At 56.4% G+C, this 19,552-nt stretch overlaps 2 protein-coding genes across 5 annotated transcripts in view; both read right to left on the minus strand.

Moving 5' to 3' along the window:
• Positions 1-2,076, minus strand: part of LOC123928155 (maestro heat-like repeat-containing protein family member 7) — a 34,368-nt gene extending 32,292 nt beyond the window's left edge. For all 3 annotated transcript variants that reach the window (XR_006815630.1, XM_045983252.1, XM_045983251.1), the window contains exon 1: positions 1,942-2,076. The gene's annotated coding sequence lies outside the window, so the exon portion shown is untranslated. The remainder of the gene's footprint in view (positions 1-1,941) is intronic.
• Positions 262-17,909, minus strand: INAVA (innate immunity activator). Of its 2 annotated transcripts, none has more exons than XM_045983255.1 (10): positions 17,751-17,909; positions 14,821-14,969; positions 13,983-14,107; positions 13,327-13,443; positions 12,369-12,591; positions 7,409-7,462; positions 6,332-6,542; positions 5,932-6,102; positions 3,424-4,084; positions 262-2,165 (listed from the first exon to the last, which is right to left on the minus strand). In XM_045983255.1, the coding sequence occupies exons 2-10, from the start codon at positions 14,873-14,875 to the stop codon at positions 2,073-2,075; spliced, it is 1,710 nt and encodes a 569-aa protein (XP_045839211.1). In that variant the 5' UTR covers positions 14,876-14,969; positions 17,751-17,909; the 3' UTR covers positions 262-2,072. The 2 variants fall into 2 exon arrangements, with proteins under 2 accessions (XP_045839211.1, XP_045839210.1); XM_045983254.1 differs by having other exon boundaries at positions 5,932-6,105.
• Between the last annotated feature and the right edge of the window lie 1,643 nt (positions 17,910-19,552).

Here is a 19,552-nt window from a genome sequence, read left to right on the forward strand (position 1 = left end):
AAGTCCCCTGCCCTTGAGAAAGCGACTCCCAGAGTCCATCTCCTCAAGCCCTGGAGACCTAGGGAGCTTTGGCCGGGATTGTTCCCCATTCCGTCCTGTGCGAGAGGCAAAGACCCGGAGAGCCTCCCTCTACCACCGCAGCCGTCGCACCGCTCCCCAGGAACCTGGCCAGACCGACTGGAGACCAGGCTCCCCAGGCAGGCATCTGGGGCAAATCCTCTGCTCAGACAACTTGGCACAAAAGAACCCTTCATCATCGGCTCAACCAATCACAAAGAACAGAATTTATTGACATATTTGGCACTAAAACCCACACAGTTCCAGCCCTGCAGCCAAGTACCAGGCATCATACAGGACCAATAAGTTAACATAAAGGATGCTCATGTGTGGGGGGGTGCTTGGATGTCTCCTGGCTCAGCCTAGGGAGCTCTGGGCTCCCGGAAGGACACGGGGAAGGGAAATGGCTGTACATTAGTGAAAGGGGATTCGAGACAAAAGAGAACAGAATCCAAAGTAGGAGATTCAAATGTCATGGGGCCAGCATCCACCCGAAAAGTGGGGGAGTTGCAGGATGCGGTCAGAGCGTCGTGACAGGTATGCAGGTGCTTGTCCCAGGCTCTCCTCCCCTCCCCCAGACTCCTGACGGACCATCTAAGCTCCTCCCTTGGCAACCTTGCACTGTTGGCCATACCGCCTTCTGTCTGGGGTGGGGGGTTGGGGAATGAACTGGGTTTCTTTGGGGTCAGGCACCAAAGTTCTTGGAGGTTTAAGCTGTATTTGTAGTTTCTGTCCAAGTCCAGGGCACTCAGAGGGGAAAGGGCTCTGTGTGGGCAGAATCTGAACTTAGCTCTCCCTCACCTCGCCTATGCTCTGTGCTTTCTCTTTGGAGCAGGAGATCTGAGGGCAAAGAGGCCCAAGGATGAGGACCCAGGGACTACAGGATGGTCTTAGCACAGGTCGTTTCCAGGCCTGCTCAGGTCTTAGCAATGGGACAATGAATGAATGCTCTTGAGAGTGAATATTCCCAGATCGGTAAAAATACGGACTTGCCCTCCTTCAGGGAAATCCAGTCTCAGAGCAGAAGCACAGCTGGGTGGGGAGCGGCAGGGCAGGGACCCCCACCCCCCGCCTATAAGAACACACAGACATGGGGGCTTTCCAAAAACACCTGGAAGGCACTGCTTTTTAGGACTATAATGAAAAGGTGACAGACGGAAGGGTGGGGTTGCCAGTCTTCACGACGCCCGGAGAAGGTGGTCAGAGTATAAGCTGCCCTCCGCCAAACGCCACAGGCCAGCCCCCAGCCTGGGCCTCCAAATGCTACAATCTGGCGAAGCCTCAAATTCAAGGCTCAGAGGTCTGAGTCGATGTGGGAGCCCAGAGGGCACAGACAGCACATGGCGAATGACTGGGGCCCCTACAGGGTGGGGGTTGGGGGGGTTACGGGGTAAGGAAAAGACAGGGTCCATCCAGGAAGACAATACTCCACCAGGACATAGAATCTTGTACCTGCCGCTTCGTGTGTGCATCACAGAGCACATTATAAAGGGGGAAGAAGATTCGCCCCCTGCTCAGACACCCCTACAGTACCCACAGAGCTAGGAAATTGTGGGGAGGGGAAGGCACACCAGTATGCCTCCAGCTGCAGTCCCAGGAACAGGAGCCGTTCCCTGGGGACGTTCTTGGAGCGGTGAGGAATCCCGAATCTGTGAGGAATCCCCACATGGCCTCTGCCTCACGCATCCCCCGCCGCTTGCAGGAGACAGAAGCCATCAGTCAGACAGGCAAGGCCTCAAGTCCAGTAGACCAAGCTCTGGAGAATAATGCGCCATCATATTATAGGGATTTTGAGGACATATCACAAATATAAATCCTAAAGTTAAGGTTTCTGGAAAAAAAATTAAAAAAAAAAAAAAAAAGGCTCAGCCCTGGCTCATCGACCTGCGATGGGGGTCAAGGAGCTGAAGAAGGCACTCAAGGGTGGGAGGGCTCGGCTCCGGTCCAGTTGTGGACAAGTCTTTTCCGGTAGCCGGGCCGGGGTGTGAGGGGCACACGGTAACACCAGGCCTTGGTTACACCTGGCTGACGATCTCGCCATTCTCAGGCACAAAGACTTGCACAGGGGCCCCTTCAGGTGATCTCCGGGGCACGTACACTGTGGCCACCTGCCAGGGTCAGGAAGAAAGGAGAGATCCGTGAGCAAACCAGGTAGAAATGTCCAAACAGCAAATGCAGGCACACCATCCCGGTCCCTATGGACGCTGACCGGCAGCAACATGGGCCCAGCCTCTCAGGAGGTTCAATGTCCCCCACTGATTACCCTTTATCTATTTTCCACTCCAGGGGTGTGACAGGCACCCTGACCTCCTACTCCCTGTCTTTCCTGGGCTCACTTCTTGTCACCCTCCCTGTTGGGCAGGTTGGGATGGGCTGGGCCTGGGCTGAGGGCAGGTTCAAGCTGGCAGGAAGGGAAAAGCAAAAGCATGTCAGCTGGAGGGTGCGGCCTGGGACCCGGGCCAGGCTGCTGCCCGGCCAGGATGCCAGCTGCAACCCAGAGAACTGGGGGGTGGGGGAGGGACATGCAGCTGGGCCTGCTAGGAATCGTGGGTCTCAAAGGAGCAGCCTGTTAGTGACTTCTGGAGCACACCCCCTGCAGAGCCCTCCGTACCAGAGAGGAAGAAGACAGGACTCCTGTGTTACCCCCACTTCCGGAATGAAGGTCAGGGCCACTGAATCCACAGTGGGCACCCTTACCTCATGTCAGTGTGCTCTATCCTACCAGTCCGGCCCCTGGCCGATAAGAGAACCACTGACTAGTACTTACTATACACGATTCTGATCATTTTACACACAGTAACTCATGTGAAGGTCCTGGCCCTCTGAGATAGACGCCTGGCCAATCACTATCACTCCCACCCTGCAAGTCTAACTTCACAGTCTGTGCCCTTAACCTTCAGCCACCCTGCTTCTCAGCCCCCAGGTGTAGAGTGCTGTCAGAGGAAGGTGACACACAGGCAATCACAGGTCCTGGCTTCTGCGAACACGTTTTCAGACTCCCTTTGTCCTGAGCCTTCAGGTCAGGAAATTTGGGGGTTAATTCAGCTTGGACTTCCGATTATGAATAGAGGCTTATCTGCTTTGCGGATCATCTATGGAGCCATTAAGGTAAAAGTCTCTGCTCTCTTCCAGGATTACCTCCACCAGCGCAGGTGGGTATGCGTTCTGGAGGCAGAGGCAAAATTAGGAGATGCCCCAGAGGAGGACCAAGGGCCTTGCAAAGCCAGGGGGAAACATTTTAGTGGTCTGTCCTTCCTGGCTGGGGGTGGCGCTGCAGGCATGCCGCGGCTCTACTCCGGACCCGCTAGAGTGGCAGCCCTTCCCCCAGCGCAAGGCCCCCTCCCCGGAAGCCCGGAGCCGTCGTACCTGTGTCCGGGGGCCCGGGGCTCGCCCAAAGCCCTCTCTCCCAGGGGGCAGGCTCCGGACGCGGAAGGCCCCCTGGCGGTCCAGCGAGTGCGGGCGGCCGCTCCGGAGGCGCGCGCGCTCGTGCCACGACTTGAGCTCCTCGGAGACGGCTGCTTTGCTGAGCGCGCGGCCCGCGGGGTTGTCCTTGAGCGAGGGGGTCCGCAGCACGCGGCCGCGGGGGGCCACCAGGCGCTGCCAGCGCAGGTCCTCCTCGTAGGCGGGGCCCGAGGCGGCGCGGCTCAGCTCCCACTCGGCCGGCGGCGGCAGGGCGCTCTCGGCCACCAGCACGTAGCGCCCGGGCGCCAAATGCCCGGGGGGCAGCAGCAGCTTCGGGAAGAGCGCGCCAGCGGGGCCCCAGGCCCCGCGGTGGCGAGGCGGCTGGGGCGGGGACAGCGGCCGCAGGAAGATGTCGGGGCTGCTGCTGCCGGGCGACGTGGGGTGCGAGATGCTGGAGATGTCGGAGCCGCTGTCCTCCGAGCAGGAGTGGTAGGCGGGGTGGGGCAGCGGGGGCTTGGTCGAGGGGAAGCAGGAGTCGGGCACCGTCACCGTGTAGTAAGTGGGGCGGCGGCGGGGGAAGGCACTGCGACCTCGGCCCTCGGGGCCCGCCCGGAAGGAATCCGTCCTGGGGGAGGAAGGGGAGACCCACTGAGTCTGGGAGGCCCAGGCTCTTCCCGTGGGTCGTGGGCGGTGGTGAAGATAAAACGGCAAGGCCGAGGCCTTCCTCGCAGGAGGCATGGCTCACAGGCGGGGTCTTGGGTCAAGCCTCCCCAAAATAAACACCCAGGTGCCCCACTCCCGGCCCTCCTGTGCCATGCACCATATCCCTCCTGCTGCATTCACACTTGTGCTGTTTGAGGCAAGGATGCCCCAGCAATGTCTCCTATTTTCTGCCACTTTAGGGACCCTGTGTCCAGCGGCATGACACCCACAGAAGCGTGCAGGGAGACATGGCCGGGTATCTAAGGTGGACCTGTAAAGCTGTGTGGGGCAAGGACCATGGGAAGGAAGTAAATGGCCCGCCATCCATAAGCCAAGGAGAGAAGCCTTAGAAGAAACCAACCCCAGCCTGATCTTGGTCTTCCAGCCTCCAGAACTGTGAGACAGTAAAATTCTCTCATTTAAGCCACCCATATGGCTGGGCTACCAAACGAATATAGAGTAGCCGCTTTCACCGTGGTCCTTACTAAGGGTAGCAGCCCAGGACCTACAGGGTCTGAAATCCAGCCCTCACTGTTAATAGGCACTACAGTGGGGCTATGTCTGCCCACAGAGGGCGCCTCTCACCCCTCTGCACAAAGGCACCGTTTGTAAACTAGCCCCGGAAGTATGTAAAATATAAAATTCATTGCTTGACTTGAGAGCAGTTGTCCCAAGCCGCACCCCGCCTAGCAATGCCTGACAAGCACGTTTCAACCCACAGAAGACCCCAGCAGTCATGCCCAGGGCGTTCGTGTGGTGCCTGTCCTAGCTCCGCAAAACACTTGGAAAATAACATCCGAATGACTGTCATTATTTGCGGATTCTGTCTTTGCAAAAATGTCCCCCAGGAAAAATGTATTTGCAACCTCCAATCGACACTCACAACACTTGTGGTCATGTGTGGACGTGCAGAGAATGGTGAAAATTTGGGGATGCCCACTAGGCACGTTCTCCGCTGAGGCGGAACAAGGCAATGCTCTGAGTTCTTCTTGTGGCTTTTATACTATAAATGAGTATCCTCTCCACAGTCTAGTTAGTGCGATGTGTTTAATATTTTTGTGCTCTTTCTTGGTGACTTTACTGTTTAACACGGCTCCAAGTGCGGGAAGGCTCTAGATATATCTTCTGCAGAATATTAAGTATTACTTGAGCTTTATTCGGGCATGACCTAGAGTGGTATTGGCCAGGAATTCAAGGTTAATGGGCCAATAATATATATTAAATAAGGTGTCTTTAGACAGAAGCACACAGGAAATGAGGTTATGTACTGATCAGTTGACAACAATGTTGTGACCAGAAGCTCTCAGGAGCCTACCACACTATCTGCCCTAGAAGCAATGGTTCAGTATTGCTCATTCAGTGTTTGCTGTGATGTCATGGGATGTAAAACTACCGCAAATAATGAGAATCGACTGCACACCAGTTGAGAAAGTGAATCGTCCACTGCCAGCCACCAATAATACAACAATCTTAAACAATTGCAAAAGTGTCTACCAAATTCCATATTCTCTTGCCATAAGAGAATCTGGCTAAGGTGACAAAACACGAATTGCGTTGGGTAGAAAACAGCCTGCTTCACGAATGACGCGCTGATTGTGCGTGGCACGGCCTCTATTGAGAGGTGCCCCAAGAAGGGATACTAGGGAGAAGCCACAGCACGAGGCATGTGCCATCCGCAGTCCCACCTACATCCTAGAAGCCACCGACATCCAAATGTAAGCTCTCAAGAGTGGGTCCCCCTCCCCCTGCGTCTCTGGGGTGACCTCTTACCTCAGAGACTGTGACTGGCCCCTCCTGCCTTGGATCTCGGGGGTGGCTGGGGCGCTGGTGCGGCCCTGCCGCTGGCCAGGAAGGCTACGGATGGGAACCACATGGTAGGAGGCAGGCTCCGGCAGCCAGAGGCTGGAGGTGCTGGGCCCATCCTGGGGCGTGGTGGCTGGGCTGCTGAAAAAGGATTAGAGACAGGTCAGTGGCAAGAATGCCTCCACTGTGGGACTCGAGTTGTGCAGAGGAAGGGGGGCACAGTGGAAGGGGATCCCCCAAACTCACGCCTCCCACCATCACACAGTTAAGGAGAGGGGCAGTCTCCCGGGCCTGCCCCCGTTGTACCCCTCCTCCAGCCAAGCACAGTTCCCACCTACTCCCTGCCCTCCTTCCTCCCCGTCCTGACCTGGACTCGCTGTTGGGTTCAGAAGACTTTCTGGGCTTCTCGTAGGGGTGGTCCAGGCTGGTCTCCTTCCAGGGGCTGTTCTGGATTGGGGCCCGCTCCAGGCCCCCCGTCTCAGGCCCCGCGGGCTCCAAGCCCTCGAGGCTCTGGGGTGGGAGAGGCCGGGAAGGTGGAGCTGGGGACTCCGGGGGAGCTTTTGGCACCTGGGACTCCTCTGCAGGGGTAGAAGAACATGGTGAAGTCAATGGCTGGCAGATTGGCCCAAGAACCTCCATGGCCCATGCCTTGCTCTCCCTCCCGAGGCTGCTCGTCTGACTACTCCAGGCTGTGGCTCCAGGCCCAGATGCTCGAAGATGTTTTCTTCTCCTTTGGGACTGCCTCTCTCACAGCTGTTTTACACCTGCCTCCTTCAAGAAGCCTCCCCGGATTGACTCTGCTTAACTCACATTATTCCACCTTCTAACCTGTGCTCCCAATACCCTGTCTGCAGCTAACTTTCTGCGTACCGATTTTTCTTGTTCATGCTGTGCCCACGTGTGCTATTTGCTTATTGACCTGGGCACTCTCCTAGGCAGGGCTGTGCTACCCTCTTGGTCCACCTTGACCCCCAGCATCCTTAGGGTTTATAAACAGGGTTTTTAATCTATTGACTGTTGTTTCCATCCCCAGTGCTACCCTCTGTTCAAAAGGGACAATGATTATGGCCGGATGGCTCTTAGGGTCTGGCAGGTGCATATTGAATTAATGTCCCAGGGCAAAGGCAGGGACCGCCCACACTCTATAGGCTCTGCTAGAATTCATGTTTTCCTTCCCCGTCAAACTGATTGAACTTCTAGAATGAGAAAAAGTCGGCACATTCCCACCCTCAAATGCACATGCGCAGGGGCACACAGAAATGAGCATCAAGCAAGAGCAGACCCTGAGCCCAGTCTGGCACCCCGCCTTCACTAGGTCACTACAACTCCACTCCCCACTTGAAGGCCTCACTAGTGAACTGCCAAAGTCCCCCACCCCCGTCCCCGTCCCCGACTTCCAGCAGGAGCCCAGCCCTAACAACAATCCCTAAACGACCCCTCTCACCTTCCTCCAGGAGCAGCCCATCTGATAGAGAGCTGTCATCTGAGGCACTGAGCTCTGGGAAAGTCAAACGGGAGAGAAGCAGGTGAGGAAATCAACCCATAGATCTGGATTCACAGGCAGTATGGACCTCACCCCCTCCTGATAACATCCCTTATCAGGAAATACCAACTGCGTACTAAATACTGTATTGAAAATGAATACATTACTTGGAAGTAAAAAAGAATCAGAAGTTAGGAGCAAGAAGATAAGAAACCTGATTTTGATCCTGGCTCTGCCATTAGCTATGCAACCTTGAATAAATGATTTCAATGCTCTGGGCCTCGGTTTCCCCATCTGTCAAAAAAGCAGAGTTTTCGGGGTGCTTGGGTGGCTCAGTTGGTTAAGCAACTGCCTTCGGCTCAGGTCATGATCCCAGAGTGCCGGGATAGAGGCCCACATCGGGCTCCCAGCTCCATAGGGACTCTGCTTCTCCCTCTGACCTTCTCCTAGCTCATGCTCTCTCTGACTGCCTCTCTCTCAAATAAATAAATAAAATCTTAAAAAAAAAAAAAAAAAAAAGCCAGAGCTTCCTCTGGGTTTCCTGACAGTGGAAGGGAAAGGCAAAGGATCATTTTGCAAGGCCCTCGGGATGAAAATCATTTTCCTAACTTTTCCCAAATCTGAGAAATCTGAGAAATCCTGCATTACCAGCACCAAGAGCAGTGCAAAGTGGGAATCTGAGCTGTGGGGTTGTGGGATCAATTCACATATTGGCCTGGACGGATACCGAAGATTCTTCAGTTGGTGATATGGCAGGTCACCTGAAGGAAATGGGAGTATGACATTTCTGCATGGTATAGCAGCAGCTTGACCCAAGAAATCTGAAGGAACGTCTATTTGCCATTGCCCTTGGACAAACTGAAACTTCAGACCTTGCGAATACTCCTAAAGTGACCCGGATGGAATTCACAAAGTATTTTCAACTCTGATAACAATGATGAGGGGACGTTAACAATAGCTAAAATTTCTGTGGGCGCCTGGGTGGCTCAGTGCATTCAAGCCTCTGCCTTTGGCTCAGGTCATGATCCCAGAGTCCTGGGATCGAGCCCCGCATTGGGCTCTCTGCTCAGCGGGAAGCCTGCTTCCCATCCTCTCTCTGCCTGCCTCTCTGCCTACTTGTGATCTCTCTCTGTCAAATGAATAAATAAAAATCTTCAAAAAAATAAAAAAATAAAAACAATAGCTAAAATTTCTGTTGTGTCAATATTTTCTAAGTACTTCATATATATTAACTCATGTGATCATCAAAACCACAACGTAGGGTAAATACTATTATCATCATGTAACAGCTAAAAAACCAAGGCTTGGAGGAATTGAGGAACGTGGCTTAGGTGAATCCACCAAAAGGTGACTGAGTCAGAATTCATACCCAGACAGTCTGGCCAGACTCTGGCTCGTCACCATGACCATTTATTGGCTCTCCTGTGAGCTGGCATCTGATGTGTAAGTCATTCTCCAGAAAGTTCTAAGAAAAGTAAACAATTCCAGCTATCTTGAAATCCTTTATAACAGGGATTGGCAAACTGGGGGTCCTTGAGCCAAATCCAGTTAAATAAAGTTTTATTGAAACACAGCTACAGCTTTGCTTATGTAATGTCTGGCTGCTTTTGAGCCACAGTGGCAGAGTTAAGTGGTTGTGACAGAGACTTTATAGCCCATGAAGCCCATAAAATATTTACTCTCTGAGCCTCTACAGAAGTTTGTCAACCTTTGCTCCACAACTTAAATGAAATAAAAACTCTACCGAGAGTCGTCCTTAAACCCTGTGGAGCATACTGCCCAAGGAGCTGGGCCGACTCCCAAGTAGCCAGCTATCCCATGCTGCACTTGGCTCATACTGGCCTTTGCTTTGGGGTTCAAATGAGGAGACACCCTTTCATTGAATTCTGGTTCTCTGCCTCTGATCTTTTCCAAAACCCTGGAGAATAAAGAGTTTTATTTGTCATGGATGCCAAGTTGAAGAAATTGGGGGACTGTTACTATCATGGCCCCCCGCTGCCCCTGGGGTTAGTCGTGTGTTTTGGTTTGACTATACGGTCTGGAAAGAAAGACATCATGTCTCATCATCCCCAATCTTCATAAAAACAAGCAGATCATTGGCCAGATTCACTGGCCAAAAAAAGTGCACTGCCAAAAAAGTGCACTGGCCAAAAAAAAAGTGCACAAGGGTCACCCCGGGGACCCATTGCCTTTGTAGAGGTAAGGCACAGGAAGGTCACATCTATCTGCAAGCACAAGCCATTGCTGAAGGCTGCTCCCTGTCTTGGCCACACTGCCCCAACCCAGCCCTGGAGCAACCTCGCCCTGCCCTCGGTCCAGCAGTGGCCGCGGGACTCCCCAGGTGGGGCGGTAACTATGGAGATCATACCCACAGCGTGAGCCTTCTCAAAGGCTGCACTGTTCCACAGGTTGCCCCTAGCTGCACGGGGCTGTGTTAATGAAAATGAAATAAAATTAAAAATTCAGGTCCTCAGTCACATCGGGCACATTTCAAATGCTCAGGAGCCCCTCGAGCGGCTACCATATTGGCCAGCACAGGTATAGAACATTCCCACCATCATGGAAATTCTAGGAGGCAGCTTGGCTGAAGGCAGGTGTTGTCAGTCAACAAACACATTCAGAGCACCTACGACTTGAGGTTGGGTCCTAGGGAATTTCTCCTCCAGTTCACCGTGGTAAATTAGCTTAAAACCTGACTGCTCCCCGCCACCTGCAGGGTACCAGCTAATTACTCCCACCTGGCATAATTAGTAATTATCCTAAACTGAATGAGCCTTGAGCAGAAACCAAGGGAGGAGGCAGGCTTTTTCTTTCTTTCTTTTTTTTTTTTTTTTTTGTTGTTTGTTTGCTTTTTCTTTTTAATTCCAAACACCTTTCAGCTACTAACTAATTATTAATCCCTTTCTACTTCCTCCTTCCAGGGAAAGCAGGGCTGGGCAGGGGAGCCATAGAGCAGGAATTACTTGCTCAAGCCACCGACCGCCTCCTGGGCTCCCAAGGGACGACATTAGAGCCCAGGACCTCATGCCCACGGTCAAGGCAGAGTTTGAAGGTAGAGAACACAGGGTCTTTCTCTGGTCTGGAGGCTGAAAGGCAGCCGCTTCACCCCGTTTCTTCTCTACAGCTCCGTCTTCACCTGAGCAGGGGGCCCGGAGAAGGCTTCAGAACGTCCTGCCTCCCACAGTGGGTTAACCAAAGCCCCAGGCAAGTCCTGACCTCCTCCCCGCCCCCGACAAGGAGCGTCATGGGTAGCAATGGCAGCAGCACAGGGACAGCGCCACCACTCTCCGCCACCCCCAACCTGCAGGCTTGTGAGCAGAGGGGGCTGTGGGATAGTACCAGCTGGAGGGGGACACAGGCGGGGCTGAGACAAACCAGGACAGGGACACGGAGTAAGTGAGTCCTCGGGACCTTCCTGCCTGAGTCCATAGCTTCCTTTCAAGGGGGCAGAGGGTGGGAGGTACTGTCAAGTGTGCGGACCCTGTTGGAGTAGAGGGAGGATGGAGAACTTTTCCATCTGTGCCTTGGAGACATGAAGTGCTGCCTTACAGCCAGGCCAGGCCAGAACCAGGTGACCAGAGGCGTCTGGCCGACGGAGCCTGTGTCAGGTGCACCTGGGCCAGCTGTCCCATGGAGGCCCCTCCTGCCTTCTCTGCTTCTACTGGAGGTGACCTGCGAGGTGTTGGGTCCCACCCTTTCTCCCTACATTAGAGGGAGATGTGTGGCAATGGGGACCTCCGCGATCTGGGCCAAGAGCATCCCCTAGTCCAAGGCATGGGCCACCGGGCATGGGGGACTCTAAATACAAGTGTCCCCAACCAGGGGAGGAGAACAACCTCAGCAAAAAGCCAACCCAAAGTGCAGGGGTAGGAGCCTGCTGGTGGGAGAAGTAAACAATTCCCCGTGCCCAGACCGAGGCGTTGACATCCAGTTCTGCCCTGGGCCACTGCTCCCCACCCGACCCTGGTTCTTTCCCCTGGAGCTGGGGAGGTCTGGGCTACCCACGAGAGGCCCGGGGTCAGGGCAAGCCTTGGGCAGGACGCCCTGAGAACCGGCAGGGAGGGCTGCAAGTCGGCCTAACAAGCTGGATTCAGTCCAGGGAGAGCGACAGACACACCAAAGGGCTCAGAACCACTTGCCGGCAGGTAACCCGAGTTAGACGCACGGGGGTCCAATAATGGCAGGCCCTGGGCAGGGTCACCTTCCGAGGTATCCCCACAGCCCCAAGTCTCCGGGCCACGGGGCTCAGGACTAGACCAGAGGCCCTGTGAGAGCGGAGAACAGAAGTGGAGGCCTCCTCGTGACTAGGTGGTTCTAGATACTTAAGCAAAGGTCGGGTGTGGCGTTTGTGGGGCTGGATTTCCACCTACACATCCCACGAGCAGCTCTGGCCCCTGAAACAATTCAGGGAGCAGCTGTGAGTAGCAACAGTAGGCCCCTGAGCGGCCTGACACTGGCCAGGGGACAGTTCCTCAGCTCGGAGCCCGAGCTCACAGAAGCCTCCCATTTCCCAAACCATATACGCCAGCCCCGGGCCTGGAGGGCAGGAGGGCAGCCCTGCCCACTGTTGCGGAGCAGACCCTAGGACTAAGCTCGAGGTCACCTGGGGAGCACCTTTCTGCCCAGGAGGCCTTCTTGAGGGCAGAGACGTTGAGTAGGATGAGGAAGGAGTGGACTGCTTCCTAAGGAGACGGGGGGAGAGGGTCTCACGTGGTGGAGAAGCCCTTTGCCACGGCCTGTTGGGGCTGCAGCAGGTCAGGGTCGGGCAGCGGGGGACCAAGGAAGCGGGTTTGGAGCTAAAGCCAAGCTGGAACATTAGACACGGTGCTGGGCACAAAGACAAATGCAATGGCCTGAGTCCGGCCCCTGCCATCGTATGCAGCTCGCGCGTGGCCCGGGGCTCTGGGGGCGGCTGGCTCACCTCGGCCCAGGGGCAGGGCAGCGGTGGAAGGGGGCCCGCTGGCGCGCCGCTGCTCGCCCAGGCAGCGCTCCAGCTCCCTGAGCTTCTCCTCCTCCTGCCGCATAGCGTGCTTGCGCTGCCGCCGGGCCTGCCTGCTGAGGTTCTCCTCCCGGCACAGGCGCCGGGCCGCCTCGGCGATCTGCAGCTGCAGGGCCAGCTCCCGCTCCAGGCTGCTCAGGGGGTCCTGGAGAGAGGGGAGAGGCAGGGGGCTCACTTGGGGACCCAGAGAACGGCCCTGACCCCCGGCCCTGGATCCTAACCCTAAGCCTAGGAAGCAGGGACGCAGACAGCTGTGGCTGAGGCCACGGGGCAGAGGGTGGGGTAGTGGGAGGTGGCCGAGAGCAGTCGTGTGGCCCTGAGAAGAGGGCAGGGGAACCCACCCACTAGCCTGCCCCCTGAGCTCCCTGAGCCAGGCAGCGTGGGAACCAAAGTGGGACACTTTCCATCCTGACCCCAAGGGCTGGTCAGGCAGGCCCAGAGAAACTTGCTGCCTTTCACACCACAGGGAAGGGATCCTAGGGCCCGAGCCACCCCCGCTGCCTGCCTGTCTGCCGGGCGGAGAAGGAGGACAGCCCTAGGGGCCAGAATAACCTGTTTAAACAGGCCATTGCCTCTCTGGGCTGGTGGTTGAGCTCTTAACTGATCTGCCTACTGGCGACCAAACCCAGCATCCTCCCCAGGTCCCAGCTCTCCCAGCCCCTGTGGTGGCACCCTTCCCACGGCCACCCGGGCTACAGGCTAGTGAGTGCCCTCATCAGCACAGAGCCAAGCTCCCTGACGGGGTGTGCTGGAGTGAACCGGAGATGGCCCGGTCCTGGCTGAGCGGCTGTGCCTCAGGAGCTAACGCATCCACACGGCGTGGCCTTGGCTCAGTGAGCAACACTTGTGGGGGGCAAGATGGCCTGCTCGGGCTCCTCACCTCTTTGTGCAAGGCCCGCTCGTCCAGCTTGTAAGCTGCTCCGATCCTGCGGCGGACCTTAGGGGCCTTCTCCCCTGGTTTGAGGGGATACTCGGCTGGCAAGATACCCGTCAGCTCCTGCGGGGAAACAAAGTCAGCCAGGCCCCTCTCCACGTACACAGCCCTTGGCCAACCAGGAATCACCAATCCCACGAGCTCTGCATGGCCTGTGCCTGCCCTTCCCCGGAGACCCCTGCCCACGCCTCACCTTATCCCATAACCCAGGGTACCCCATAACCCTCACCGGCCTCTTCAGGGCACCCCTACCTTCTGTCCTCTTTTCCTTCAACCTTCAGATCCCCCCTCCTTCAGAGATCTACTCTGGCCCTGGTTCCCGTCGTGTGCACGCCTCTGTCCACTCCCACTCCAGCCCTTCTGTCTTACCCTCCCTGTGCCGAGGGTCCCACCTCGGCTAATTCCTTCCTGACCCCCCCCACCCCGAGCCGTCCGGTGCCCAGGCCAAGTGCTGCACACGGGACTCCAGGCCCCACACCCCCTTCTGATTTCCAGAATTCCCTCACAAGCGGGGTTCCCTTTCCACAGCCCCAGCATCCCACACTGTGGCTCAGATTAACCCCAGGTTTGCCAGGGGGTGGGGGGCTGGCCGGGGCTCTCACCGCCTCCCGGAGGCAGAGTCGCTTCAGCTCCTCCAGCCGCGCCTCCAGCCGCTCCTCCAGGGCCCTCTGCTGCTTGCGCACCGCGTGCGTCAGCTCCTTCACGGGGGAGACGGGGCTGTCGGGGCCTAGGGGGCAGCAGGGCACAGCTCAGCAAGCTGGGGGAGACGCTCTCAGACACTTGTTAACTATCCCCGGGGTGGTGGGCTCCCATGTGCACACACACACTCATGTACACACACAGCCTCATCCCTGCCCACAGATGACAGGTCAGCTGCTGCGGCCTGTGTCATAACCACAAACACATCTCCTGGCCGTCCCAGGTGGCAACAGGACAGCTCACAGGAAAGGGCTGGCCCCCCAACCCCAAGGCAATCTGCAGTGACGGGCGGGCTACAGGCCTGACCTCTGTTCTTCCCCTTCCCACCCTCCACCCCTACAATTTACTTCTGCCTCTACTACTTCTTCCTTCTCTTTCCCTCTCTCTCTTTCTCTCTCTCTCTCACATATGTGCTTCTTTCTTCTCTTCTGTCAGGACGACAGACTCAGGCCAACCAGAGAGACAGGACCTTACCAGTAGCCAGATAAGATTTTTCAGCTTCTTAGTAATCACTAGGGCCAGAGTTGCAGAGACCTGTTCCAGATAGGATCAGACCTGCAGGCCAGACCGTCAGGGAAAACGGCAGCCCCTCGGGTATCCAGCCCCCAGCTGAGGCCTCTCCCACCCCTCCCACCTTCTCCCACTCATCTTCCAGCCACTCAGCCTGGCCAGCCCTGGGGCTTAGGGCCTCCGAGAGTCAGGCCGGGGACGCAAAGGGCGGGATTCCCCCAAACCGCTCACCAGATTGCAGGATGATGCCACTGTCCGTGTCGCTGACTTCATCCTTACTCTCCATGATGGATTTCGGGGAGGAGGGGGCACAGAGTAGGGAGGGATGACGCTGTTCCCAACCTGAGCCAGGATGTGGCGATGGCCTGCAGGTTCCCCAGCTTCGAAGAGATAAATAAATAAACTAAAACCAGCTGTAGGTAAAACCCCTTGGTTCTACACAGACCTTAAGTAAGGATCCGGTATTTGAGGGCAGGGGGAGAGGAAGGGAGGACCAGGTTTCTGGGACAGTCTGGGGTCAGGAGGTCCTTGGTGCTGGGGGTGCTGCAGAGAAGGCTCGGCAGGCCTCACCAGCAAACCTGTTCTCGGGGGGCGGGGGGGAGCTCTCCGAACCTACCCTAGCCTCCTGCTGCCTCCTTCTGAGTGGCCACAGGGACCACTGAGCCTGGGGAGAAGGATGAGGAAAAGAGTAAGAGGAGGAAAGGAAAGGGATAACAAAAATGGGTGGGAACACGAAGCAAGGAGGAAAGGAAAGCAGAAGGGGGAAGAAATCTTCTTGGGGCACAGCGGTCCCCATGGGGCTGACTATCCTCAGCCTGAGAACCCAGGAGGCATGAGCTTGTCCCACTGCCCCGTGGGTGACAGACAGCACTGGGTACTCAGCCAAGCCCTTGCTCCAGGGCCCTCAAAGCCCGTGCTGCCCAGCCCTCTGGACCAGGGTCTTCATCCAAAGGCAGGTGCCAGAGAGCTACCCGGTAGCCCTGACGTAATTCACAAGCCACTATGCCTAGGAGACCCCTCAAGGAGGAGTCGGCCAAGATCCCCTATACCCCACAGCCAGGGAGACCCAGTGTGTGTGTGTGTGTGTGTGTGTGTGTGTGTGTGTCAGGGTCATAGGTCGGGTGGGATTTGTGACTAGAGTGGAAGCTGCTGGAGGACAAGGAGGAGCCGAGATCATCCACTCCTCTGCCTCCCTGGGCTTGAGCACACTCAGTGGCGCAGGTACAATCTCAGAATGCGTCGTCCCCCTGGGCTCCAGTCGCCAAAACAACACCTGCTGCTCGCCCCCTCTCTCCTCCCTGAGTTCACACCCCTGCTCAGGGTCCCTGCCGGCCAGGGTTCTGGCAGCTGTTGGCTGGAGCAGGGGAGGAGAGAGGCGGGCGGAGCCCAGGCAGGCGGTCTGGAAGGAGAGCCCAGCCACCTCCTCACTGAGTCAGCCCATTGAGCAACAGTCCAAAAGTCCTTCTGAGTTTCTGTCTGGAGCTTATCCTGCCAGGGCCATGGGGAGCTTATACCGCACAGGGCCATGGGGTGGAGGAGGTGGGCTCCGCCCTCCACCATCAGCCCAGGGCCGAGGCAAGCAGGCCTTGGGAAAGCTGAGCGCAAAGCAAGGCGAGAGGGAGAGGGCTGCGGGCAGCCCGGTCCCCAGGAGGACCTCTGCCTCTCGAGACTGGAAGAGCAGGAAGGATGATGGGGCTCTTTTATTGACCTCCATCAACCACTCAGCCCATCGAAGGACCGTTGAGCAACAGCAATAAAAACACAGCCCTGAAAAGAGCAGGTACCTGCACTTTGGAATTCCAATTCTCCAGGAAAGTCTAGAGGACGGATGATAGGATTAAAAAAAGAAAGAAGTTTATATGGGGCCTTTGCAAACATGCCAAAGAGAGAGAATGGCCCATGCTCTGGAAACCCAGAACAGGACGTGCAGTGGGAGGGCCACCCGTGCACGGCCCATCCCTCCCAAAGATGAGAGCAGGCCTGAGGGGCAGGAGGCTGACCCAGCCCCCACCCACCACAGGCAGCCTCTAAATGTCCCCAGCAGCCAGGGGCAGGGCCCGGCCAGAGCTAGAAAGCAAAGCCCTCACAGCTAGGATCATGAGCGCATTTTGCTTTGGACAAGGAAGGAGGTAATGTGGAAGTGAAGCCATTAATTAGTCATACTTGCTAATTAATTTTTAACCACGAAGGCGTTGCCTTGGGAAGTTGTGATAACAGCCTGGCTTCCCTCCTTGACTGTTGCCGTGCGTAGTAGGGTCACCGGGGCAGAGGGGTGGATGTGAGAGGAGACCCCCACCTCCCGGCATACCCCCCTCCTCCAGTGTTCACTGGCAGGGTCAAGAGGCTGGCCCTGGCATTCACAGTGGTCCCAGTCTGATGCTGGGCGCAGCTGGGGCTAACTGGCGGCTCCAAGTAGAGCAAAGAGCACAGGACCTGAAGTTGGGAGATTCAAGTTCAGCCACTGCCCATGCTGTTCCAAGAGAGTGACCTGGCCTGGCCGGGCCTGCTTTCCTCATAGGCACAAAGATTAGACAGTGTGTAGGAAAGGCCCTGTCAGCCCCCTGCTCTGAATCTGGACCCCTCGGACAACGTCGCCCTCCTCGATGTATGGACCCTGCCCGGGTCCCACCTCCACCGGCAGGACAGAAGTCTCTGGAGCCTGATGTTTCAGGCGTTGCTTTCCCATGAAGGCAGTTCAGGGCACACACCAAACGCCTTCCCAAGGCAGGAATCCTCCCTGCGCTCCAGACCCTCAGCACCCCGACAGCAAACCCCAGTCCTGGGTCCTAGGAAGCAGGTCACCTGACCAAACAAGGTCCCCGGAAAAAGGCGAAGGAAAGAAGAGGCAAAGACGGAGGAAGGGAGACACCAGCGTCCCTCAGGCTGAGCCACTGAGGACCCTCCCGCATCACAGATGTGCCCCCAAAGCCAGCTCCTGGGCCTCTCCCTTTCTCCCGTAGAGACTGAGGTCTGGGAACTACAGCAGAACAAGGGGCTCCTCATCTGGGCCCACCAGCACCCCCCCATCAACCTGTGCCCAAGACACAAGGAGGAAGGGGGTGTTGGTGCCGGCCACCGCAGGGACTCCCTGCCGCCCCTTTCCCCCCAGGCCCGTCTGCCCTTCAGCCCCGAAGACCTGCTCCACCCTGCCCCTCCCTCACCTGCTTCTGGGGTTTAGTCCAGGATTCCGGAAACAGCCCCTGTTCCCAGGTCAGGGGGCTGAGGGGTGTCGCATGCCGCCTCAGGGTGTCCCAGGACACAGGCAGGCCTCCCTGTCCTCTTTCTCTGACCCGGCTCTGGCGCTCGACTCGCTGCCGATGGCCGCCCCTCCCTCTGGTTCCGCCTCCCGCCTGCCTTTCCTCCTAGGCTGCCTGCCGGGCCAGGGGAACCAGGTTACTTGTTGTGACTTGAGTCAGAGGGGAGGAGCAGGTGAGCAAGTCCTTCCCTGAACTAATCCTGCGGTGGCTCTTGCCAGCAGGCAGCTCCTGGGCCTCTGCACTTCCGGGGGCGGGGAGGGGGCAGGGAGTGGGGAGAAAGGGGCTCCCCGAAGAGGAACCCCAGAAGAAGGCAACAGGGGTCATGTCTTCATGGCCTCAGTGGACTCTAATGCAACAGGGTGAGCTGTTACATGCACAACTGCCCTCCTGACTCTCAGTTTCCCTTTCCAGAAATCAAGGCCTGCAAGGCCCCCAGAAGGAGGGTGAAGGTCTACAGTCCATGGGGATACCAGCAAGAAACTCACCAAGTGACAAGAAGAGCTTGTTGCTCTTTCCGTACACTGGATGGGAAGCCAAGGCCCGAGTTTCATTTCTCCCAAATCAGGTTTAAAAAAGCTTCAGGCAAGGCAGTAGCTATGGAACTCCCTATGGGAAGGTGCTAGGATCCCAAACACAGCAAGGGTGTTCTCTCCTTCCATCCTAGACATTTCCCCCCCAGGATCATCAAGGCCTATTTGTTACTTATAGCCATCCCTCAGCAGGGTCCACGAACACTAAGCTGAACCCCAGCCCTGTCCCCTGCTCCACAGGAGAGCCACTGGGACCCCAGCATCTAATCAAGGGACCAGAGACCAAAATGCAACCTGCTCTCTACAGAAAATACGCCTCCAGGTCTCCCACCCCACTGAGCCTCAAGCAAACCAAAAACTGTTCACAACTTAGCCCATTTCACTGAGAGAAGCAAGGGCTAAGGCCGCCTGTTGCTACACCATGGACCACACAGAGACACACTGTAAGTTAAGGACTGCATCCCTCAATGTGTCATCCCACTGCCTTCCTTTCTGTGCCCCTCAACCCTGGGATATCAGCACCTCTACCTCTCTCTGGATTGCTTCCCTCCTCCATCCCCACCTCCAAACCCCATCCCCCTCCCCATTCCTCAGGGCCAGGATGATGGAAGTCTGCTCCACCAAGCAGCTCCTGGGGGCCTGAGCTCTGTTGCTGATGTCCCCAGAGTCCCTACACACATACCCTGCTCTGCCTCTTCCTATACACACCTTCTTTCCAAACAATGCTAGCCCCAGAGTCCTCCAGGCTGACCACCTCCCTCTCTCCAGGCTGAGGCTGAGGACCCCCAACGGGGGTGGGGGGGTGGGCACAGACCCCTCCTGTGACGTGGGGCCAGCTTTCAGTCTCCCAAAGAGCCCACAGCCCTTCTCTCCTCCTAGTCCTCCCCATCCCCCATAGACTTGTCACATTCTTTCAATGACAAACAGAGAGAGATTGGCTCATTGTAACCAGTCCCTTTCCTCCACCTTGCCCATCCCCCAGCTCCAGGTGGGGGGTGATAGAAGTTTCTAGAACTAGCTGATAGCATGTATTTTAACTTACAAAATGAAATTAAGAGAATCACTAAGAGAACCAATTATATGGAAATATAGTTCTAAAAACAGAAAAACATGGTAATATATATGCTTCTTTATTAACATTAAACAGGATCCAGCAGTGGATAATTTCATAGAGTA

This window comes from Meles meles, chromosome 17, assembly GCF_922984935.1.
Source record: "Meles meles chromosome 17, mMelMel3.1 paternal haplotype, whole genome shotgun sequence".
NCBI classification, from domain to species: Eukaryota; Metazoa; Chordata; class Mammalia; order Carnivora; family Mustelidae; genus Meles; species Meles meles.